Source organism: Marmota monax, unplaced genomic scaffold, assembly GCF_021218885.2.
Source record: "Marmota monax isolate L192 unplaced genomic scaffold, Marmota_monax_Labrador192_F-V1.1 WCK01_AAM20220418_F8-fsc00129, whole genome shotgun sequence".
NCBI lineage: Eukaryota > Metazoa > Chordata > Mammalia > Rodentia > Sciuridae > Marmota > Marmota monax.
In genome coordinates this window covers 640,137-666,799 of record NW_026693811.1, presented here as the reverse complement: position 1 = coordinate 666,799, position 26,663 = coordinate 640,137, and the positions used below count along the sequence as shown (strand labels likewise).

The window sequence follows — 26,663 nt, the reverse complement described above, 5'->3', positions numbered from 1 at the left end:
TAGAGGATTTCATATTTTTTTCTTAAAAATTAGTTACATAAAGCCAGGTTTGATGACACATGCCTGAAATCGCAGCAGCTCAGGAGGCTGTGACAGGACGATTGTGAGCTCAAAGCCAGCCTCAGCAAAAGTGAGGCGCTAAGCAACTCAGTGAGACCCTATCTCTAAATAAAATACAAAATCGGGCTGGGGATGTGGCTTAGTGGTTGAGTGCCGAGTGCCCCTGAGTTTAATCCCCAGTAACCCCCCACCCGCTTTGCAAAAAAAAAAAAATAGTTATATGTTTAGCCTGGGGAACTAGTCATTGCAATGGCACAGGTGGTTAAGCAAGTGGCCTTGGTCTACTTAGGTGCATTCATTTCTACAAATATTTTTAATAATTTAATATTTTATATTGTAGAAATATCTGTGAGTCCTAGTCCTAGATCTGTGTTGAGTATAGAAAATGTCTAATTCCATTTCTCTAAAGACCACCCTTTAGTCTCTTTTAAGTCATTTCTTTTATAAGCTAATTAATTCCTTCAGTCATTAGTCCTATGGAATAGTTTCCAGGTTCATGATTCTCTTTTGAATGGCACCAGTATCAATATCCACTTAAAATATTGTATTCATAAATGTATGCAGAGATGTCTAAATGCATGCATGGGAATTTTATTCTCCTTCAGCTGGCATTATACTTCTATTAATGCAATCTGAATTTGTACCACCCTTTTAGCCTCCACATCATACTTTACTTAATAGGCACTGTAACAAAAACCTCTGAGCCTCTTTCAGAATACTTTTCAGTGACTTCTGTCACATGTGATATTTTTGTGATTAGTTGCTTAAACTTCAAAGCTGCCATTTGAATTTATCATGATTATATTTTTATTAATTTCATTTGAGTATACTTTTTAGCATATGAATATTTTTATTCATTAACAGTATTAAAATTTCTGCTTATGTGTCTCACAATAGATGGGTTGGGGGTGGAGGGAGGAGTGGAGGTTCACAGGATTGGGGTAGGTGGATGGGGAAGAAGGAAGGAGGAATAGGAATGGGAAAGACAGTAGAATGAATCCGACATAACTTTACTGTGTTCATATATGGATACATAACTCCACATCATGTACAACCACAGAATGGGAAGTTATACTCCATGTATGTATGCTATGTTAAAATACATTCTACTGTCATTGATAACAAAAGAACAAATAAATAAATAAATAAAATTCCTGCATACTTTCACATTACCTGAAGGTCTATAGGAACCAACTAAGTTATTCATAAACAAGAGAAATCAAATGTAGAACCTTTAGGAAGTGGCACTAAGGACCTTTTCTGAAATGACAAGGTCTGTTAATTACCAAATTTTTTGGATATAGTTTTCAACCATCTAGGCTTTTCTAATGCTAGTCTTTTTTTTTTTTTTTTGTCAGTTGCCTTGCAGACATCAAGATATACTATGTTTGCATGGTGTTCTCTATTTAATAATTTCATATCTCTTTCAGAATGTGGGAAGGAAGTTCATTGGACATGAACTATACCTAATGCACTCATGTGTATCATACATAATTCCATCCTTGGTGAGCACTGTACCACTGAGACACACCTGGGCTCCATCCTTTTCTGAATATAAATATCCTATTGAGAAAAAGGGAGAGGCTTAATCCTAATATATAGGATAAAATAATTATCTCTAAAGAGATTTAATTTAAAAGTTTTTTTATGTTTTTCATTTAATATGCATTTGTTAAATATCAATTTCATATCAGACAGAAGACAACACAAAACTGAATAAAATGTGGTTAGGGTTAACATTACCTAACTTCTGAGGGTTTCTTACCCTCAGAAAGCTTGTATTTAAGAGGAAGGTAAGATATGTATACATATTGCAGAATCTATTATTAACTTCTAATCATAGAGAAGTACAGAGTAATACCTGAATTTAAAAAATAAAGACTTCTGATGGAGATATGGAAGAGTTCAGGGAAGATTTCATGTAGAAATTGAGTTAAGGTTTTGTCAGAGACTGGAGAATATGTACTAAGAAATGGAACCAGCATGAGAGAGCACCAGCATCAGGAAATGTATCATGTTTGTGAAGCAAGGAATCATGAAATTTGACTGCAGCACAGGATGTGTGAATGGGGAAAAAAAAAAAAAGGTAGATTGAGGTACTTCAATGCCCTGATAAGATTCGAGACTTTGGGGCTAGGGTTTCAGCTCAGTGGTAGAGCACTTGTCTAGCACATCTGAGGCACTGGGTTCAATCCTCAGCACCACATAAAAATAAATGTATTGTGTCCATCTACAACTAAAAATATTTAAAAAAAAAAAAAAGATCTGAGACTTTGTTAAAAAGTGGGGAATCTTTGAGATTTTGATTCAGAAGATCAAAACTAAGATTAGTAATGCTACTATAAAATTGACCTGAGGAGACTAAGGAGCATCATATGGTCCTATGTGAGCATGTAATGGGGTCTTACTTCCAGAAGGATGTCAGGGAAGAATTCCCCTCACGGGATTTTCATGTTAAAGCAAATTTTTGAAAGCTGCGGATGAGTACATTAAAAACCAGTTGAAAAAAAAAAAAAACAGGGTAAAGCTATAATGACAAAGGTTTATGCAAAGCCCCTGCAACTAAAGGAAAATGGTGAGTATAAGGACCTGCATAGAAGAGTAGGGGATAGTAGGAAAACAGAAAGCAAAGTTCACAGACCACTGAGACATTTCCATCTAAGTAGGCCCATGAAATTAATAAGCATATTTGTCTAAAATCTTTTGGAATACTTTGCTGATTTTTATTATATCTTTCATAATGTCAAAAGTAGATAAATTTTCTTTTTCAATTTTTCTTTTTTCTTGTCCTTTTTTCTTTTCTTTTAGTTTTTTTAATTTTTTTGTTCTTGTTTTAACCTAGCATTAGGAAACCTGAGGTTAAAAACTTTTAGTAAATATCCTTGATATCTGCCGGTGTCTGCTGCTGTATTTTTAATAAAGGTAATTCACCCATCAGGCATTTTTAAGAAGAAACCATAATGACATTATTTTCTTGATATGTAGGGTTGGATGTGTCCAGAGCCTGCATCAGAAAGGGAGGACTTGGTATATTTTGAACATAAATCATTTACTAAATTGTGCAAGGAGCATGATGGAGAACTTACTGGAGAAGAAGAAAACAGTGTAAATGCACTAGAACGGAAGAGTGACAACCCCCTAGATATAGCTGTAACCAGGCTGGCTGATTTGGAGCGGAACATTGAAAGAAGGTATCTGAAGAGCCCCTTAAGTACCACCATTCAGATCAAACTGGATAATGTGGGCACAGTTACTGTCCCTGCTCCTGCACCATCCATTAGTGGTGATGGTGACGGGTAGGTTATTGAGATTAACTTGAAAAATTATTGTGCTTCTTTGCTAAATGGAGCCTATTTTCTATTGCCTGTTATCTATGTATCTTCTTGTATGTCTGTGGTCCATATGGATCATGCTATTTGCATGGTGCTTTGTAAAAACATTTTTTTTTGTTATGTGCATTGATAATCCTGCAAAGTGATCTTACATTTACCTGGTTGTGACTAAGCTTTAAGGCACGTAGCCACAGTCTGTGCACTACATCAAATTTAGTTGCTTAAACTTTATACTTATTGGCTGTTACATGTTTTTGTCATTGCTTGGCTTTCAGTGTGATGATTGTTTCACATTCAGTGATCATAAATGTGGATATGACCTACTTAATTTTTCTATATTTCAATGCAGAATTGAAGAGGATATTGCTCCAGGGCTCAGGGTATGGAGAAGGGCATTATCAGAAGCTCGCAGTGCTGCACAGGTAGCACTGTGCATTCAGCAATTACAGAAATCAATAGCATGGGAAAAATCAATTATGAAAGTTGTAAGTGTTTTTATTTAAGAAATACTATAACTAATTTACTTTGTCCTGTTTTTTTCCAACCTCCAGATCTTAATTTTATATTAGCTACTGTCACAGTAATTTACGCTGTACTAGAGAGTTTGTCTAATTCTTAAATACCATATAAAAATCTAATAATTTCCTCCTTGAGTTTTTGAAGGAACCTACTAAATTTGTTACCTTTGATTTTTTAAAATCTTGCTTCTGCCTCCTTTTGATGTTGTTTATAATTCTAACTTAAGTTGTTTTCTACGTTCTGCTGGTATCACTCAGTTGTTAATCTAAATACTTTTGAAGGTCCTTTCACTCTTGTCAACATTCCAGTTGCTAACATTACCTATAAATACTGCATTCCTAAAATGTTTTATTTTTCTATCAGTTTTCATATCTTTAATGCTAAAAAGTCCTCAGATAAATAAATCCAAAATGAATACAGCTCTAATTTCAGTTATGTGTTTGCATCCAATATAGTTATATGGAGAGTAGATATTTTAGTCTTTCCCACAGTGATTAAAACTGGTTTTTCACTTTCTATGTACAAGTTCAATTAGTTATTATTAGCCCAATTAATTATTGTCCTATAGTAAGCCTCTACTTTGTCCCAGGCTCTAAAATGCTTTGTATTCAAAAGATTTATATTCTGGAGTGAGACTTATTTTTAACCATGTATAAGTGTCCCTCTTGTCTACTTCTTATATCATATACAGAATTATCCAATATATGTAGACTTTTATGAATCACTTTAACATTTACTTTTGAATTTGCTTTAAAATTTAAACATTTGAAATTTGTTTTCATGAATGGCTTTACTTAAACAGTCATTCCCCAAAAGAAAGATCCTTAAATAATTTATCTTTCTTTCATTCATTTTTAGCTCTATGCTTAGACTTACTCAAGGCCTAATATATTTTATACAGATACATTTTTCTTCTATGTGTGGTTTTTCTTTTTCTTTTTTACTTCTTCCTAACTTCCTAACATGTAATGGAATTTGTAAAATATGCTCAAATTTAGGTCTTTCTCAACCAAATTTGAATACACTATAAGTTTTAAGATATTATTCAGTTCATCTGACAGCATTTATACTGGGTAAAAATATTTTTTCTTCTAAAAATTATTATTAAAATGAGTTTTAAAGTCACGTTGGACAAATGTATTTGCTGAAATATAGGTGATAATTATCAAAAAAGATTGAGTTTTACATCAAAATGAAACTTGTAGATTTTTTTTTCTATCCACACCAAAATAATAATCATGATATGGTGAATTTTGCTGTAAACCTAAACAAATAAAATCTGTTCTTATATTATTTACTTTCTACAATCTAAAGCATTCCTTCCATTTTCACAAATTCATTAACCTTACCTATGTTATTAACATGCTTTTATCATCATTTAACTCTACTTCTCATAATCTTCAATTTGGAAAAAAATGTCTAATAATACTTTATTTGCAAGCTGGTGCTGCAGCTCAGTGGAATAACACTTGCCTAAACAAGGTCTTGGGTTTGACTCCCCAGCACTGCAAAAAGATAGGAAGGAAGGAAAGGAAAGGAAAGGGGGGGGAAGGGAAGGGAAGGGGGAAGGGGAAGGGGGAAGGGGAAGGGGAAGGGGAAGGAAAGGAAAACATAACATTATTTGCTTTGGAACTGCTTTTAAAAGAAGGTGAGAATTTCGTATTCAAAGATTAACAAGCCAGTTGCAGTAGTGCATACCTGTAACCCCAGCTACTTGGGAGGCCAAAGCAGGAAGATGGCAAGTTTGAGGCTAGCTTTAGCAGCTCAGTAAGACCCTCACAATAAAAAAATAAATAAAAAGGATGGGGGATGTATCTCAGTGGTAGAGCCTCCCTGGGTTCAATCCCCAGTACAAAAGAAAAAAATTAATAAGCACTATATAACCTTAAATTAAAGAGGTAACAGTGCCTATAATAGTTCTCATAATAAATTCAAGTAACATGTTGACGTGTTCAGTACTTTTAGAAATGCTCTCTTGGCCAGAGACCTAGCTTACCAAGAAAGAAGGAGCTGTCAATTTGCTGCCAGATAATTCTCTGCCCACAATATGCTATTGTTGATGTTAAATAATAGGCAACATCCACTATTTTTAACTCTTAATAACAGGTATTCAAACCAAATATTAATACATTTTTTCCTCTAACATTGTGAGTTGTTACTGATTTTTCAAAACTTATTTTATTTGCTTATTTTTGTATGTGGTGCTAAGGATTGAACCCAGTGCCTCAATACAGCTAGGCAAGCGCTCTGCCACTGAGCCACAACCCCAGCACTCACTCTTTTCTTTAAATGTATCAAAATTAATTTTAAATCACAAACATGAGAGGTAAAACAGACTTTACAATATTTTTAGTTATCTATTGTAGAAAGCAGAATTGACGCATCATCATGAAATCTGATTTTTTAATATTATTATAGGGATTTAAATATAATCTTCTGAATTTCTCAATGATGTTTCTGTTTCTACAATAGACGTTTTAAAGATGTAACTCATTTTGCAAAATAACTAACCCCATCTTATAGTATTTAGTGATAATAGTATTAGGAAGTTCATAAAAAAGATACTTATTGGGCTGGGGATGTAGCTCAAGTGGTAGTGCACTCGCCTAGCATGGTGAGGCACTGGGTTCGATTCTCAGCACCTCTAAAAAAATAAAATAAAGATATTGTGTCTACCTAAAAATAAATATTTTAAAAAGATACTTATTGAAATATGAAACTCTACTGCTTTTGCTGATGATTTTAATATTACATACACAGTAGATGTATTGGATAGATATTTGTTAGCATGAATAGTATGTACTTTGGTAAGGTTCTTAAGCTATCATTGTTATACATATTGACTATTTTGGACTTTCCAAGACAGATATAATAATAAATAATAATTAAACAATTAATAAGTAAACAAACCAAGTTTAAGGTTATATAAATAGTTAACTTTAAATTAGTATAAATGAAATTCAGCTTAAATGTTTTCATTTTTTAAAATATTAATTACAGGACACTTTCAACTATGACTGGAATTTGAAGTAAACATCAAAAAAAATTTAGTGCTTACTATTTTTTTGTTTTTACTTGACTAACTTTTCTTCTTTTCCTTTATGAAACTTGCTATACAAAATATGTATGCATGGAAGAAAATCTCTTAGTAATAAAAGATTTTTTCAATAAAGAAGAAATGATTATATTGTGAGTTCTAAAAAACAAATCATGACCTCTTAAATTCTTTAATATATTCTATCTATATTTTCTTTTGAAATCATTTCATAAAATTAATTTTCTACTCGTGTGACATATGTTTGATTTCAGTCAATTTTCCAACTTTCCTGGTTTGGGCACATTTTTTAGTGAATCACAAGACATAGGTGGATAATTTAGTCAAAGCCTAGGGATATCTTTTATTATTATATATAATTATATACTAATACAAGTTTCTTAATCTTGATCTTCAAAATTAACTCTTATTTCTTTCTCAGAATATCATGAGGATGCTAAGATAAGCAAAAAATGAAACACATTTTAAAAACACCATGTATTAAAGCTATTCATTGCTTTATGTGCTCTAATGTCATGTTAATATTTCATATGTTAATGTATACATGCTTCTGAAGTGTGTGCAGGCATTCAACTTCTAGCTTTGTTCTTTGCAGTGTACCTGAAATGTGCATTGACCCCAATAGAACTGCTCACCCCGTCATGTGGTCCATATCTGTGTAACGAGAGATACATAGATGTGTATGGCTATTGTATATTTGTTAGCAAGCGGAATGTTCATTACTAATATAAATGAGAAATTATGGTGTATATAACATCCCAGTAACTATTATTCATAGCAGAGGGTTAATTCTAAATAATTTTTCATATATTATAGTACTGCCAAATATGTCGAAAAGGAGATAATGAAGAACTACTTCTCCTTTGTGATGGCTGTGACAAAGGCTGTCATACCTACTGCCATAGACCCAAGATTACAACTATACCAGATGGGGACTGGTTCTGTCCAGCTTGCATTGCTAAGGTAAGACTAATGTAGAACTAAACTTTTTAATAACAAGATCGAAATGCAGACTTTTATGGCAGTTTCTTTTGTGAGGTATAATTCACATACCATAAATTCACCATCTTAACAATTTAGTGGTTTTTATTGTACTCACAAAGTTGTACAAATGCCACCACTAATTCAGAACATTTTCATAACCCCAGAAAGGACCCTTTGTACCCGTTAACAGGAACTTCCCGTACCTCTCTACCCCTAGTATTTGGTAATCCCTAACCTATTTCTTATGGATTTATCTATTCTGGTCATTACATATAAATTTAATCATACAATATACGGCCTTTAGTGTTTGGCTTCTTTCACTTACCACAATGTTTTTTTTAAAGTTCATCGATTATTTACTTCCTTTTTAGACATAAGTATTATTCCATTGTATGGTTTTACTACATTTTGTTTATCCATTCTTCAGCTGATGGTGGTCTCCACCTTATGGCTGCTACAAATAGTCTGCTTTGAACATTCACATGCAAGATTTTGCTTGAATATGTGTTTTTGGTTCTTTTGGGTATAAACCTAAAAGTAGAATTGCTAGATCTTATGGTAATAAGCATCTGTGTTTAACATAATTTTCTAGTCACATTTGAAATAGAAACCTGTGAACTCTCACACCAATTAAGAGAGAAGCAATACAATAAAAGAGAAAGAAATGGGTTTGGTAATTAAAAGGTAAAGGAGTAAGAAATTTTATGGATCAACATATATTCAAGGTCAGACTTTTTGTTAGGTATTCTCTATCCCCCAATCACTGTTCTCCAAGTTTAAGTTATTGACTACTGCCTCTCCAACTGAAGTCCAAATTTCCATTTGTCTATTGTACCCTTTCTTTCCAGTTCACTCCCTCTAGTCCTCCAGTAATCCTTTGATCTCACTTGAACCTTCAATATATTTATCTTAAGACCTCTTCACTCTCTTCTCCCTTCATGCCTCTCTTTCCACCTAATCTGACTTATGTCAATATTCCATTATCATAATCTACATATTTTATTATAAATCATTGAATTTACTGTTTACTTCTCTCTCACTTTATGAAATAAACTATTATTCTAGTTAATCCAACTCTGTCTTTTCTATCACCTATTAGTTATAAGAAAAATGCGATATGAACATTCATACACATTTTTGCCTGAAATACAAAATGCAGCCCTTTAAATACAAGGTGCTAATCAGGCCTTTAATAATGACTGATGATTTATTTCCAGTTTTGTTCCCTCCATCCATTCTGAGATAATGACCTTATTTCTCATTCCACTGAGAAAATGGAAGCCTTTGGAAGAAAAGCACATGTATCATCCTTCAGCATCAGGGCTCATATCCTTATCTTCTCTCCTGTTGCCCTCAGCTTCTGGTGCTCCTAACTGAGCCAGTTTCCTTACTCATGCCTCAGGGGCCGTCCCTCTTACTTCCTTAGGAACATTACTTCAGCAGTTCTCCCTTTACATCTTTAGTTTCTCCTCTCCACCTGCTTCATCTCACCTATCTATTGACATCCTACTTTTTCTCTCATCTTAAGAAAAACCTCTGCTTTCACTTCTCCCTTGATCCACTTTCCTTGTCTCTCTCATTCCCTTTACACAGAAAATTTCTTGGAAAGTTTTTTGTTCTGATTCTCTACACTTGATCTTAGCCAAAAGGCCAAGGAACAATGCCCCAATTTCTAACCCCAGTTCACTCTTGAACTTATTCTAGTCAATTCCACAGCTTCTCCAAAATAGCTCTTATCATGGCCACAAATTCGATCAGTGCTTAGCTTTTTTGACCTGTGAGTTACATGTGAATACAGTTGAACAGTCCTTCATTCTTTTGAAACACTGTTTTTCACTTAACTTCTCAGATTCCATACTTGCCAGGTTTTATTCCTCCTTTTGTTCCTTCTCAATCTTTGCTGATTTTTTTTCCCACCTGCTTGATCTGATCTCAACTTGGGGCTATCATCTGTAAAATGAGATTATATCTACTTTGTAGGAATTTGTGAGGATAAAATAAGATCATGTGTGGGAAAGTTTTTTTTAATAAATGTAGAGTTCTATAAAGTGTTTATAGTAAAATTTTATTATATTTTAGACCATGTTTTATAAGTGCCTAAGTGGCATGTTATTCAATAGTAGTTGTTTTTTGACTTCTTATTACTTGATCATTTTGTCATATATAATTAAATGTAGTTCAACAGTAATCTTCACTTTCTGTACATAAATGACTTTTAGCTTCATAACTGTCAAGTTATAGAAAATCTACTCAATATTTTATGTATTAAAGATAAGTGTTTTTAAGTCTTGTTGGTATCAGTAGGCTGTTGGAGGTTTTTTTTTCTAATAAAATTTCTTAAATTACAGTTCTGGCTATCATTCAGAGTGGTGTTACATTATTAGTAGGCACATTATCTCATCCAAGTCTTTTGGTGTGAATGCAGCTTTCTAGACTTTTGCTTTTGTTCTTGTTTTTGTTTTTTAAATGCAGTAAACTATACATTATATTTCTTACGACAAAAAAACAGGATTCTGATCATCTGTTTTTGATGTGTGAGGAAAAGTTACATTTTAAAAATATCTTTCCACTTAATTCATAATTAAGTGCAAATATTCATACTGTACATCTTGCCCTCAAATGGTTATTTCTGCCTATAACAGGGTTAGATATTTTTATACTCTGTGTATATATTTATTTATGTATAAATGTGATCACAGGATCATGGAATCAAAGGATGTGTGTGTACACACACACAGACTCACATACTAGAATTTTCAAACTATAGTGCCTACAAAAACCAAGTAAATAGCAGAAGAGTTTTTGGACCCTTAGTGTGGGCACTGTGACAAAGTCATGTTCCCATTTAAATGTAATAGTATTCACTCAACTCCCACCATTTTTTATCATGTAGAAACATGAGCCCAGTCTTATAGGATCTTCTCATAATTCAGGAGATGTCAAGATTTTTATGTATGTCCTCCCAAATTTAATGTTGGAAACAAATTCAGAATTCTTACAAGCATTCTATAAGCCAAATAGCATATGCTGTGGGCTGTTTCAGTTTGAGCCATCATTTCACAACTTCTACTATATAAATATACAAATATAACAGATATGCACCTTTGAACACTTAATCTGATAGGTTTTTCCTAAGACCTATTGAAGTTCCTCTTTGAATTTTGGCTCTAGCAAGAAAGGGAAGGAGGGACCTGTGTCTAAGAACAGTTGTATTGTTAAGAGAGTCCTTTTTATCATCTGTAAATCCCTTTCAGTTAGTGACCTAGTCTAAAGGATACTTGTGATAAGTTCTATTCTAATTTTAAGAATTCTTCAGATAAATAGGCTTTTCATGCTTTATTAATAAGGTTTTATATTATGGGAGAAATTCACAGATCTCTCTTGAAAATAATAGAAATAACCTTTAGATCAGGATTAATATTTCTTAATATAGAAGGTCTATAAACAATTTTTTACACTTCATTTACTTTTTAAAAATTCTAGGCAAGTGGTCAAACTATAAAAATCAAAAAACTTAACGTCAAAGGAAAAAAGTCTAATGAATCGAAGAAAAGCAAGAAAGTAACTTTAACAGGGGATACTGAAGATGAAGACTCTGCATCTACAAGTAGTTCACTAAAAAGAGGAAACAAAGACCTCAAAAAAAGAAAAATGGAGGAAAATACTTCTATTAACTTATCAAAACAAGAAAGTTTTTCTTCTGTTAAGAAACCCAAAAGAGATGATTCTAAGGACCTAGCTCTTTGCAGGTATTATTTCAATTTTCATGTATTATGTAACATCCCATTTTATTTGTTTTAGAAACATTTTTACCACATTAAAATTACTTTCTAAAATTTTATAAATATAAAAATGTATAGTATAAGTGTAAGGCTATATTATCTTTTTTAATATATTTGCATTGACTTATTACTTTTAAAAGAGAGCAGAAAGAGACTACTGGGTGTGATGCCACACCCCTATAATCCCAGTGGCTCCAGAAGCTGAGGCAAGAGGATTTCGAGTTCAAAGCCAGCCTCATCAACTTATCGAGGCCCTAAGCAACTCAGCAAGACCCTGTCTCTAAATAAAATACAAAAAAGGGCTAGGATGTGGCTCAGTGGTTAAGTGGGTTAAATCCCTAGTACCAAAAATAATGATAATAAAAACATAATTCTAAAGTATAGATACTGATTGCAAATATCATTTTCTTTAGTATGATCCTGACTGAAATGGAAACTCATGAGGATGCTTGGCCTTTCCTACTTCCTGTAAACTTGAAACTTGTACCTGGTTATAAGAAAGTTATTAAGAAACCTATGGACTTTTCCACAATTAGAGAGAAACTGAGTAACGGACAGTAAGTAAATCATTTCAGTTCAATAAATATTTATCAAATCCCCAATATGTGCTGTACATTTTCCTAGAGAGTCAAAGACATTTTACTTAATAGCAAACATACAAGTCCCACTTTTAGAGGGACTTATGTTTGGCTAGGGTAGTTAGATATGAAAAACAAGTCAATTAAAATTATTTAAGGAATAAAAACAGTGTGATAAACCCATTTTTTGACAACAAACCAGACTAGGGGGGAAGGAAAAATATCAGAGGAACCTTTCAAAGTAACATATAAACTAGAGTTTATATTGTACATTAATAGAATATTATCACCATCTCATGTGGATTTAACAAAATTAATATTTCATATTATTGCCATATAGAAAGAGATCATTGGCAATTTTAAAAATTAAAAGTGTTATAAGTTGTTGGAGAATATTGAAAATCCATCTATGGATATATAAGAAAATCTTCTCCTTTATTTTATGTTCTGCTTTCATTCTATCCCAAAAATAAAGTGACTTCCTAGCCTTAGTTAATGATCTTTGTCAGACCATCTCAAAATTGTGCCAGAGAGTTACCACTTAATTAGTGTAATTTAGATGGTTCAGGACAGTGTCCCACTTTGGAGCCACAAAAATGAGAATGTTCACTTGCAGAACAAAGACATTCCATATGAGAATGGCCAGGATCCCCAGAGCTGTATTCTTTGGCCTATTTTCCCCTTGCTTTCTTTATTCCTACATACCAGATAGCTTAATGTAGAATATGCCCATTACTTCAGGTGAAGTCAGAAAAATATACGTAGAAATAAGGAAATATACATTGAAAAAATTACCATATATATATATATATATATATATATATATTATATTATTTTGTTTTTACTGTACTATATGTGGTATAGTTTTTCCATAACATTCTTTTGGTGAATATCACTGTGCTTGTGGATTTATATTCCACTTAGAAGAATTGAGTAGAATTTAAAACGTTCAATATCCCTCTCACATCAAGTGATTTGCTGGATTGAACAAATGACTGTAGCAGTTTATTTTGAGGACAAAATAACTGCCTTTCAAAGAATTATATTTGCTTTGTTTTACTTTTTTAAAAAATTACAGAAGGGATATTCCCAAACACAGGAAACATTGAAAAACATTAAATTGTTGGTTTTAAGATGAACCAAACAGCAGAAATTGTTGTCTAGAGATGGCTTTTTCTGTCTGCCAAAAAGTCAGATAAGTCTTCACTTCAGTAGCACAATGGAATTTATAATTAATACAGCCAGGTCGGAGATCTACATGTGAAAATTTAATAAGTGATTAACTCTTGATTCATGATCTTCCAGTTCCTGGATGGAAGATCAGCCTAAAACTCAAAATATCCAAAACAAACAGGCTTAGAAATTGACACAAAATAACCAAAAAGGCTACAAAATCAAACTGGCTTTTGAGAATGAGTCTCCTGGTAAATGTCAGAAGTATAATCCTATTTGTGATGACAGCTGTGTGAGAGGTGAAATTCTGTGGATTCAGGCTCTCCTAACTTCATGTTGTTCGATTAAACCCAAAGTAATGAGTTGGAATCAAAACTCACAAACTATTTCAAACTTTTAGACAGTTCATAGAACACAGGGAAGAAAATATCTGCTCTAATGAATTTTTCTGGGTTCTGTTAGCTTTCCCATCCTTTTCTAAAGGAAAAGTACAAATAGAGTGTTGCACTCTTTTTTAACTAGAATCTCACCTATAATTCTCTACTGGATTCTGGTCTCCTTTACATTAATTATTAACCTTTTCTTACATAAGAAAGAGTGTAAAGGAGAGTAATATTCCTCAAAGTAACTTTAAAATATTTTATAAAAGTCATTTCCACACATTGTATAAAAAAATTCCACACGTTGTATTACATAAAATATCCAAAATAGGTAAATCTATAGAGACAGCAAGACTGGTGCTTGCCAAGGACTAGGGGAAGGAGCAACAGAGCATAACTGCTTATTGGTATACTTTTTCCTTCTGGAATGATGATGTTGTTTTGGAAATAGAAGTGATGGTAGCATAGTGTCATAACTATTAAATACCACTGAGTTATCCACTTCAAAATGACTTATTTGGTGTTGTATAAATTTCTTTACCTCAAGTTTTAAAAAAGTAAATAATCCCCAGAAAAAGAAGAAAATGAATGAAGTTACATAAGGGCTGACTTCAGTTTTCTTTAGCATATCAGAGATAAATAAATTTTATTTCTTTCAGTATGGAACATATTAGAAAGAGGGAGTGAAATGTTGTACAAGGTATTTTATGAAAGAAATAGAAAGCCACTTTTACATGGCCTCAGAGCTTTAGTGGTTCATAGGGTATTTATAATGGTTAAATTATTTTAGTATCCAGCTTGTTGTAGATTATAATTAATATAATATTTAAATTTCCAAAAGCCTTCTTCCAAAATGTATTGAATTGGCCAGAGATGGCTTCAAGTGACTACTTATTTCTCACTAATAAGTTTAGTCAGATATATTTATTTTTCTGTTCTCATCTCAGTATTCTTGCAGAGAAAGAGAATTGAGCTTATCCACTTGAAAAGCCCTGAAGCCATAGTATCTCTTTATCTTATTAGAGAGCAGTCGCTCATAATATTACCTCTGTTAAAGAGAGAGCACATGGATTTGGGGTTTTTTTTCTTTGGGTGGTTTTTTTGTTTTTGTTTTTGCTTGTTTTGGTTCATCATACAGTATTCTCCCCTTCCATGTTTGGGCAAACCATGGATAATACTATGCTTTTTCTTATACATACATCTCATGATAAAATTTAACTTATGTAAATTAGACACTAAGAAATCAACAGCAATAATAATAGAACAATTTTAACAATATTCTATAATAGAAGTTATGTTAACATACACTTGCTCTTTCTCTCCCTCTGGAATTTACCATTTAATGTTTAACACTTTTGACCATGGCTAACTGAAACCACAGAAAGTGAAACTGGGTGGTAGTTTCACTTCCATCACTGGATGGTAGTAGGAGTGGGGTGCTTGAGCAAAAGATCATATTTGAAAAGAGAAGAGAAATGGGGAAGATTTAGCCCAAAGTAGCACATCCTAGAATTGTACAGCATAAGAAGCATTTACATAATTTTTCACTGCAACTGAACCCATTTGAATGTGGATAACAGAATACACAAGTGAATACTGTTGGTCAAAGGAATCAATAAACTAGTCAGGTAGGAGGAGTTCTGTAACAGAATTGTGACACAAGTCAAACAGGAAATGGGATGTAGAGGAATTACCAGTTAATTGAAAAATATCTTGATCTTAAGGGAAATCTGGGTGAGTTTTTTTTCCATTTAATCTGTATATAAACAAGTATAGTTTAGAACACATGACATTTTTAAATGTTACATTCATAAGAGTGTTTACATATCTTTGTATCAGTTTAAATAGTTACACTAAACTGCCTTTTTCCTTTCAGTTTTCTTGTTTTACATCTTTTTTAACCATTTCATTTGCTTACAAAACAAAACCAATGAAACCAGTCTCTAATTATGTGTTTTCTTACAGGTATCCAAACCTTGAAACCTTTGCTGTAGATGTCAGGCTTGTTTTTGACAACTGTGAAACATTTAATGAAGATGATTCTGATATAGGCAGAGCTGGCCACAATATGAGGAAATATTTTGAAAAAAAATGGACAGATACTTTCAAAGTGAGCTGAAGTTATAATACTCTCTTTATTTTTTTTCCTTTTAAACAAAGACAAATGAGACCAGCAATGTGAACTGTATTTGCATAAATGTGCAAGGCACATACAAAATGACTTTTTTTTCCTTAAAATAAGTATCAGAAAATATCAGAAGATATACCATTTTTAAAGGCTTCACTCCTATGACAACCAAAACCCTTGGTTATTGGTTTGTGTGATTTATCAGCTAATTTAGGTAGAACAGGGAAGCACACCCAAAGAATTTTCAAAGGAAAGGGTGTTATAGTGCAATAGCAGTTAAAATATATCAAATCGCACTGAATATTCAACACCAGAGCTCTAATGTGGGAAATGGTTCTCCTTTCCCTCTCAATAAATATCTATTTTTCATTTTTTTACTTTGTAGTTTATTTTTTAGTGAATGTATTTAATTTTATGAATTATTTATGATTAAACCACATCCAGAATCTTCGTTTTCTGTGAAAAGGAAGAACTAGAAAATTGCTTTAAATCTTGAAAATACAACAAGGAATGTTTTAAAATATAAAACAAAGCCAAGTTAAACTGTTTACACTGATGTGCTATAAAAGCACCAAAAATAAACTTTACTGTAGAGTTACAAGTACATTTATATATATATATATATATATATATACATATATATATATATATATATATATATGTTGCTGCATCACTTGTGTAGTTAAATTGTATTTCAAGACAGTGAAAAAGATTGACATGTATATACTGTTCATTATTGTTTATATTAAGTCTTGTTTTAAATATGTATTATGTGTATATATTGTTTGCAGACATTATTGTTTATGCCTTAGAAGGACTGTAGCATCTTATTTTAGTCTGAAGGTGATGATAGCTATACAGCTTGTACAGTAATTATCCTCTACCAACACTGTGGCGTCTCCCTAATCTTGGTAGTGCCTGCCTTTGAAACAGGGTGTAGGGGATATTAGTTTTCCATTTTTCTATTTTGTTATATAATTTTAAGCCACCAGGGCCTAAATTAAAGTATAATCATTTGTATCCATGTGGAATAAAATCGTGACAATTTCCTACACACACAGTATTTTTTCATAGAGACATTTCCCTCCCATTTGCCTTGCCTCAGAAATAAATTTAAAAGACATTTGTAACCACTGTGTTTTATCTACTGTGTGTTGTGGTGGCCTGTTGGAGGCAAATAGATCAGAAATTTTTTTTGTACTTATGTAAGAGTACTTGAAGTTTTATTTAAAATAAAATGTTGTGGAAAAGGTAGCATTCTTTTTTTTTAGGAGTGTTATTTTTCACTATGTGTGGCACGGATACAATAAAAAAATCTTCTACAAACTAGTTTTTTTTTTTTTTTTTTTTTTAGTTTTTCTTAATGAACCTGAAAATACATTGGTTTCAAAAAGCCAGTTAATTTAAAGTTTGATTTTACAGAGTCCTACAGGAGGACCAGTGTGTGGAATGTGGTTCAGAGAGCACTGGGCTGGGTGAAAGTAGATGGGTATACACAGACCCTTTGAGTTTCATGAAGCTGTAAACCTTTCTGGACCTTGTTTTATTTCTTGTTTCACATTTTCAATGTGAAATATTAGAATACTTTTTTAAGATCTTGTTCTAAAATGAGAAATATCTCTATTAACACTGTCTTATTCAGTCATAAGAAAAATTGATTATATAAGCTAGTATAATAACCCGTGAGACACAAATTTAGTCATTCAAGAAATAGAACTGATGCTTTGCTGGGCCTTCTGCTGGACATCAGGGAATCATTGGTAACTAAGACAGGACCTGTCCTCAGGAAGTTTACAGCCTTATGAAGCAGACCTTAGATAATGTCCACTTCTTTTTTATTTCATTGCAGTGCTGGGTATCACCTGTGCTCACTAGGCAGGTGCTCTTCACTGAGCTACATCCCCAGCTCAGAAGTAGTCTTCACTGCTATTAATAGTGAAGAAAATATAAAAGTTTTGAAGAAAATGTCCCCTACTTGAAAATGCTGCAAAGCAGAGAGTAATTCCCAGAATCCTGAGATTGTTTGTGAAGACTAATATGAAAATCAGCTGTTATTATATAAATATGTCTGTTTCAGTTAAGCAAATATTGCAGTGATGCCTTGAGGGGCTAGTGCTTAAACAAAAATAACCATGTGGAACAGAGAACAAGGTGGCTCTGTGAATAAAATATCTGGTTTTAGTTCTTATAGTTCTTAAAGTATAGGTTTTAGTTCTGACAGGGATTACATGGGGATTCTTCTTCATAAGGTTTTTTATTGTTGTTGTTTGGGGTTTTTTTAATTTGTTTTTTGTTTTTGTTTTTTTGCCTTATGGGTCATACATGCTTATATTAATTTGTATTAGGTAATGCATAAGGAACTTGATAATAACATGTCTGGTGATTAAAAGTCTTATAAATGAGAAAAATGCTTAAATACATATACAAATAAATTTCTAATAATAGTAATTTTCTTTTAAAAATAAATAAGATATCTCTGAGAAAAAGGAAAGCTTGGTTAAACACTGGCTACTTTGGATTGATACCTTCATTGTTGTAACTAAGGAGAGGTACCTATTGAAGTAGTAGTAGGCATTGACCCAAAAGCAATGCAGCTAGGTGACAGTTTTTACCATATGCCCATGGGTCACTTGTTATGTCAATGACTCAGTGTACTCATGGTGCCAAAGGTTGGGCTTATTCTCTTTGATTCTTTTTTTCACAAAACTTACATTAATTGCAAACAAACAGATGTGGCGGGGGGAGAAAGAAAATTGTTAGAAAAGTACAACATATAAGGTTAAGGATTTTAGAATGTCTTACATTCTGCCCTAATGGCAGCATACTAGCAACAATAAATGGTTCCTATTGTTTCCTGGAGTATTTAGGACTTATTCCCCATAAAACCAATATTATTGTACTGTAGTTAAAAAAAAAATCCTAACAATTGTGCATACATAATTGCAAGAATGCACAACATATTTTCGTTAAGTTAATTAGGATTTAACTAGAACCTTTTTGGTTTTAATCTAAATGCCCTGTAATTTCTTTAAAAAAAAAAAAAAAAAAAAACTGGCATACCTTCAAATTTAGATTTAGATTATCTCTCAAAGGAGTGACTAGAATCCACTATTATTAAACCCAAGAAGAAAGAAGAAGCAATATATATAGGCAGAATATTAGTTGTTAACAGCAGTGAACATAACAGGTAAAAATTAATAAGTCCAATCTAGGGATTCTGGGAATTACAGAATTACTCTCTGCTTTGAAAAAAAAAAAAAAAAAACTAAACCTCAAATTAATTACTACAAATGTGAAGATGATATTTTTATTTTTTCTTTTTTTTAATATTTATTTTTTAGTTGTAGTTGTTTTATTATTTTTATGTGATACTGAGGATTGAACCCAGGGCCTTGCACGTGGAAGGTGAGTGCTCTATTGCTGAGCCACAACCCCATCCCAAGGTGATATTTTTCTTTTTTCAATTCCAAAATAAAATTTGTTACAAACACTAATTTTTCTCAAATTTAGGAAGGATCTAATCTGTTTGGGGTTCTTGATACATCCCTCTGTGCTCCTCTTTTTCATCCCCTGTACTCCATGTCTTTTCAGGACATTCAAAATCCTGCTACTTCAGCCTTCTCTCATTAAAGACATTCTCAGCAAGGAAATCTGATATTTCATTTGCTTGTTATTATAAATTTAACTTGTAGATGACTTCTCCCAAGATTATTTGCATTTTAAATATCTTTTAAAAATTGAAGAGATTTTTGAAGAGATTTGTATTCTGTTAAAAGAATTTCTTTCTAAGGAGATGAGGGGAGAAAACTGTTTACCAGAGGGAGTAGGGGCTGGCTCTGGTGATCCCGAAAGACCACAGTTGGCCATTCACCCCAGACTGAGAAGAAACAGGATCTACATCTTCAGCCCTGTCTTCTGGGTACTGACAAGAGCTTCGGGATTATGTAGAGAAGAAACAAAAGGAAGGTTGAGGCATAGAAAGAGATATGCAGAGTCAACAGTTTTGGTCAAACTATGGTATATCAGAATGATGGCCATGTGGAGCCTAGTCAAGCAATAAGAAAGTTGCTGCTCTTTGGGGGTAATTTTTATTACACATGTTTATCAGAGATATCTGTTCCTGGACTCCAAGCTGACTGCAGGAGAGGATAACTCAGAAAGAATAAGTCAGAAAGGCAAGATGAGTTAGCTAAGACAGTGACTGAGTTTTTTTTTCAAGTTTAGGGCAATGACTGGAGACTTTAAGGTGTCACTCCAGTGGTGTGAAACAGGATATTGTAAAAGGTGGTGGTTGATTATGAAATACCTGCAAATCCTTAACATATCTTATTAATTCTTATCTTGGTTTCTTCAGCCTTGAAGGAGGAGGAATACTAGCTTTTAACAAAAATACTCCTTAAATGATTAAGATGTCTATGTGTGGAGTAATAATCTAACCTAAAGTTTAAGGTAGGGAAGGATGCAGATGCAAGATAAAATCGGAGATGTCAAGCTTTTATCCCATTTTCAGTTGTGCAAGGCATTTGCACGCCCAATGAAGAGTCAGCACTTATTTAGCAAAGGCAACTTCTACATCCCTGTAACAGTATTTTATGAGAACTGAAATTTCCTTCTCACAGGGATGCAACTTATTAAAAATACAGCATAGGGAAATGAGAAGGACTTATTTTCTAGGACTCCTGCTTCATTCAATAAGATCTCTTTTAGATATGCTTGGGTCACATTACAACTCTACCAGAAAAAAAAAAAAGTTTTTTTCTTAAAACCCAAGTTAAGTGACATAATGAATTACTCTTCTCAATTCCTAGCACATACTTCACATTGTTCTTGCCAAGCCTCTCTTATTTTTCTTGGTTCTTTACTTTCTCTCCAATTCCCTTTCCCCCATATATAACCATCTTTTTTAAAAATATATTTACTTTTAGTTGTAGTTGGACACAATACCTTTATTTTATTCATTTATTTTTATGTGGTGCTGAGGATTACACCATAGGGTCTCGCGCGTGCAAGGCAAGCGCTCTACCACTGAGCCACAACCCCAGCCCCCCCCCATATATAACCATCTTTAATATGTCTTTCCAGCCAACCTTTTATGTATATATTTAGCCATATATGTCTTTAAATATGTATATGGGAATATGTGTATGTGTATGCATGAGCCCACACGCGCACTTGTGTATGTATAGATAGTGGTTTTTAAAACATGGGAATTGAATTATGTTGTAAATCTTACTGGTTTTTATTGTGTATTTCTCTTGAATTGAAAAAAAATGTTACTTTTGATTCCTGCAAGTTATTCTCATAGTTAATATCACAGTTTACTTACAAATTTCACTACGAACAAAAATCTAAATTGCCTGCAACTGTGTGTCACTGCTATATTACTGGCATGACTGACTGTTGTAATACATAACCCTGTATATGGAAGCCAGTTTCCAAGACAACCCCAAACATTCCTAGCCTTCTAGTTTCATGTCTCATATTGTATCAGGGTTAGTCTCTTTGACTACATCTGGCAGTGATGGCATGCAAATCCTAGATTGAGACATAAAATACATTTGTTCATTCTACCATGTTCCCTTGGATCAATTGCTCTGGGTAAAGCCAACCACTATATTATGAGGACATTCTAGCAGCCCTTTGGAATAGCCAGTCACTAGCACCAGCTTTGCTAGCCATGTGACTTATGCATCTTAGAAGTGATCTTCAACCCAAGTCAAACATGACTGAAGCCCCAACCAGCATCTTTTTGGGGGGACCGGAGGGCAGTTAGTACTAGGGATTGAACTCAGGGGCACTCAACCACTGAACCTCATCCCCAACTGTATTTTGTATTTTATGGACAAGGTCTCACTTAGTTGCTTAGTACCTCACTTTTACTTTGAACTCACTATCTTCTGCCTCAGCTTTTGAGGCACTGAGATTACAGGTGTGTGCCACCATGCCCGGCTCCCAACCAACATCTTGACTGCAACTTGAGAGACCCTGATGAGCCAGAATTTCACAGCTAAGCGATTCCTGAATTCATGACCCACAGAAACCATGAGATAATAAATGTTTGCTGTTGTTATAAACCCCTCAGTTTTGAGTAATTTGTTTGAACACAATAGGTAAATAATACACTGTGATTACAGTTTCTCTAAGAGCTATGTATAGGGGAAAATCCCTACATTGTTAGGTGTATTATTTTTATGTGGTGCTGAGGATTACACCATAGCTTTCCATGAGTTTGCCAATATTGCTGTCCATAGACAACTACAGCAGTTTACACTCCCATGGTAGTATATAATGCAGCAGTGGTGTTACTGGAGCCAACATTAATTTATGAATCATCATAGCAAAAGCAGTATTTGAAAGTGTTGTAGATAGGGACTTGGTGAAATCCAGGGTTAAAGGAAAAACTGATTTAGATTTTTTGGACCTTCACAAAAAAGAACTTTGCACCTTAGCTTTTGAATCCAGGCAGAGGCAGTGACAAAATTAGTATCTGATATCTCTTTGTAGTTTCTCTACCCATCATACCCATGAAGATCATTTGGGCTGTTCTTACTGGGTACCTAAAGCAAAACCTTATGGGGTACACTAGAAATTGTATGTAATTCATTCTTTTAAAAAAAAATTAAATTGAGACAGTTTTTGAAACTAATAAGCTAAATTTCTAAGAATACCCTTATTCTCCCTGAACACCCATTATATCCTAAAAAATAGTTCTGATAATCATAGTAATGGATATCAAAGAATGCATTTTAATCTTGCAGAATTCAGTAGTGAATGATAAAGAGAAATAAGGCTTATATAGATTTGGGAATAGAACTTGGACTGAGGTAAAAGGAAAGTCCAATGAGTTCCATAGGTCACCAAAAGTTAGTTGTATGACATTGATTTACATGGCGATAGTAAAAGGCCTTGAGAGGCTAGGTACTTATTCCTTCAACTCACAGAAGCTTTTTACAACTTATTATGAATGCTGGATGCAAAACTAAAACAATCTTTTATGTTCATTGTGCCAAATATCAATTCTTTTGAATGCCAAAGTGACTTGAAACAAATGCAGAGTCTATTCAGTCATTACACATTTTAATGTAGTCAAGCATGGTGTCACACACCTGTAATTCTAGCTTACTCAGGAGGTTGAGGTGGAGGGATCACCAGTTCTAGGCTGGGCTCAGCAACTATCAAGAACCTGTATCAAAATAAAAAGGGCTGGGGATGTAACTCAGTGGTAGGGCAGTAAATTTTTAAAAATGTAAATATTGATAAATTGTTTTTTTTTTTTTTAAAAAAAAGCTAATATCTAGTGTGATGGTGATGCCTGTGGCAAGATAATCACAAGTTTGAGACCAACCTGAGCAATTTACTGAAATCTAGTCTCAAAAATTAAAAAAGGGTTAGGGAAATGATTCTAGCAGAGCACTTACTTAGCATGTGAAGGTCCTGGGTTCAAGCCCCATTACCACTCATATATACACAAAAGTTATAGAATGTACTCTATTTCTGTTAAAATATATTTAATACAGGGCTAGAGTTGTGGCTCAGTGGTAGAGCGCTTGCCTAGCACATATGAGGCACTGGGTTCAATCCTCAGCACCATATAAAAACACATAAAGGTATTGTGTCCATCTACAATTTAAAAAATTAAAATATAAATTTAAATATATATATATATATATATATATATATATAGAGAGAGAGAGAGAGAGAGAGAGAGAGAGAAAATGTACTTTGCATGGGAAAATTCTGAAGGAAGTTTTATATAGTAACTTTTGGGTTTGATAGAATTTAGGAAAAATTTAACATCTCATCATCTGTATAACCTAACATCTCTGTAACGAATGTGCCTTACTTTCTTTAACATTTAAAAGTCACAACCAAGTATGGTAAATTTAGCTGATAGTGAAAAAAACTGAATAATGACATTTAAGAATTAAAAATTGACCTATGACATTACATATAATTGAGATGTGATTTACTTCAAATGTATTATCCTACCTCAGTTAAATACCTTTTTACTATACAGATATTTTCCCAAAGAAGTTTGATTGCCTGTTCTGTATCTGTTGTGTGTCTCTTCCTTCCTTCCACTTTTTTTTAGATATTGGTTGTCCATATGTATCAGGGTTAGGGTTTGATTAGTAAACCAACCATAGTAATTCCATTCTTCTTAAGAGTGATTGATTAGAGGAGGCATGTGATACAATCATGGGAAATGGAACATGAGGAAGAGTCTTCTGGGAGACTTCTGGAGAATTGTTCATAGAAGATCTATGTCCAAAAGGGACATAACTGCTCATCTTTGGAAAAGATTGTGGCCAGGGTGCTTAGAGCTGCTGTAGCCATCACTTAGTTGTGCAGTATAACCTGAAAGAAGACAAAAGTAACTCTGGAAGATGGGGGAGATGGGAGGGGGAAAGATGGCAAGAATTTGGGTTCTTTATGACACGAACCATCAAGTTAATTAACCTTGGAATCACACTGCCTCTGAACATTTTTCTAGGTGAGATAATTGGTTCATTTTATTGTATAAAGTCATTTATTTTGAAATATTTTGTTTCAGATGAAGACTTGTTTTTATATATATATATATATATATATATATATATATATATATATATATATACTGGGAGTTGAACCCAGGGGTGCTCTACCATTGGGCTACATTCCTAGCCCTTTCTATATTTCAAGACAGGGTCTTACTAAGTTGCCCAAGATGGGCTGAAACTTTCGATTCTCCTGCCTCAGCCTCCCAAGTTGCTGGGATTACAGTCATGCCCCATTGTGCTTGGCAGATGAAAGCATCCAGATACAGCCAGAGCTACGCTTTGTAGCTAAGCTTTTCAGGCTACATGCTGAACAACTCCAGAGCCTCCATTTTATCATGATATAGCTAGATGCATCATGATGAGAAAGCTAGTACAAATACTATTAATATTCATTGTCACCCAAATAAGTAAATTAAAGTTAGGACCCAAATATTTGTCTTCAAAAATATCATTCTTCATAACATGTTAAGACTGCTTTTCTTGGTTAGCTCAAATATTCTTTGTATGTATTTTCTACTAAAACACTCCAAAGCTTACTTGAGCATTGGTAACATTATGAAGTAACATCAAAATGATTATTTGTAGGAGGAGCATGCATTCTACTTTATTTAGATACAGTTATATTGCTTTGGAATGAAAAAATCTAAGGAGAGTGAAAGCCAACTTTGCTTCTATACATGAGGAAGAATCAGGACTAACTAGAACCTCCTGCTCCAGGCAATGAGGCAACTGCATGAAATATATGAAGCAAATGTTTTCAGACACTAGGCTACAGGCACAGAATCCAATTTCTGAAATCAGAGTAATAAGTGAAGCAGGTCTTATGTTTACCCAAGCTTCTGCCTGAGGGTATGTTTTGGACTTAAGGAAAGATATTCCAGACAAAAGCACAGACATGACAGTGCTCAACTGAGTACAGATGGTCAAAGTTTACAAAGGCTGACTTTCCAGAAAGTAATACAAAGAAAAGAAGGATGACAATTTCTCTAACTTTTCACAAATTTTTCTGATTTAAGTTTTTTTTTTAAGATAGTAGCCATCTTACTAGACAATAATGAGATATAACATGTGGCTTTGATTTTTGTTTCCCTAATAATTAGCAGTGTTGAACATTAAAATGTGCTTCTTGGTTGGGTATGGTGACACAAGCCTATAATCCCAGTGACTCGGGAGACTGAGGCAGGAAGATCACAAGTTCAAAGCCAGCCCCAGCAACTTATCAAGACCCTAAGCAACTTAGTGAGATCCTGTCTCAAAATAAATAAATAATTTGAAAGCAGGGGTGGGGGGTATTTAGTAGTTGGCTCCTGGTTTCATTCCACAGTTCCAAAATAAATAAATAAAATGTGCTTGTTGACCATTTGTACAAATTTGAAGAAATCTCTATGCAACTTCTTTGCTTATTTTAAAATGAGGTTGTTTGTTTTTTGTTGTTGAGTTATACAAGTTATATATTCTAGATATTAAGCTCTTATCAGATAACATAATTTGATTTATATTTTATCTCATTCTATGAGTTGCCTTTCCATTCTGTTAAGTGTGTCCTTTGATACACAGAAGTTTTTTGTTGTTGTTGTTTTGTTTTTAATTTATTTATTTTTCTGTGCTGGGATTGAACTCTGGGCTAACACATGCTAGACAAGCACTCTATCACTAAGCTACATCCCCAGTCCTTTTTATTTTTTGAGACACGGTCTTACTAAGTTGCTCAGGCTATCCTTGAACTTGTGTTCCTCCCACCTTACTCTCTTGAGTAGCCGAGATTATAGGTATGCACCGTCACAACTGATCAAAGTTTTATTTTATTCATTTATTTTCTTTTGGTACCAGGGATTGAACTCAAAGAAGCTTAACCACTGAGCCATATCCCCAGCCTTTTTTATATTTTATTTGGAGACAGGTTCTCACTGAGTTTCTTAGGGCCTCACAAAGTTGGGGCTGGCTTTGAACTCATGACCCCCATCCTCTCCTATCTGCATAATTTGTTCTTCTCACAAGGATATCTAGAACATAGTATAATTTTTTTCCTCCAATCATACATATCTAGGTCTTCCCCTAATATTCTCCCTAGTCAAGTGGCAGTTACGTTTTTTCTCTGAGACCCTATAGCATGTTATCACTATCAGAGCCAT

At 33.5% G+C, this 26,663-nt stretch overlaps 1 protein-coding gene across 21 annotated transcripts in view; it reads left to right on the top strand.

The window, feature by feature from the left end:
* Baz2b (bromodomain adjacent to zinc finger domain 2B) overlaps window positions 1-17,245 on the top strand; it is a 361,835-nt gene extending 344,590 nt beyond the window's left edge. For 16 of the 21 annotated variants that reach the window (XM_058584941.1, XM_046462280.2, XM_046462283.2 and 13 more), the window contains 6 exons: window positions 3,046-3,356; window positions 3,742-3,877; window positions 7,783-7,929; window positions 11,434-11,699; window positions 12,146-12,289; window positions 15,829-17,245. In XM_058584941.1, coding sequence (XP_058440924.1) covers window positions 3,046-3,356; window positions 3,742-3,877; window positions 7,783-7,929; window positions 11,434-11,699; window positions 12,146-12,289; window positions 15,829-15,982 — 1,158 coding nt within the window. In that variant the 3' untranslated portion in view covers window positions 15,983-17,245. Of the gene's footprint in view, window positions 1-3,045; window positions 3,357-3,741; window positions 3,878-7,782; window positions 7,930-11,433; window positions 11,700-12,145; window positions 12,290-15,828 lie in introns of those variants that run through there. The other 5 variants (XM_046462296.2, XM_046462290.2, XM_046462287.2 and 2 more) reach the window with 2 other exon arrangements.
* Window positions 17,246-26,663: the final 9,418 nt, after the last annotated feature.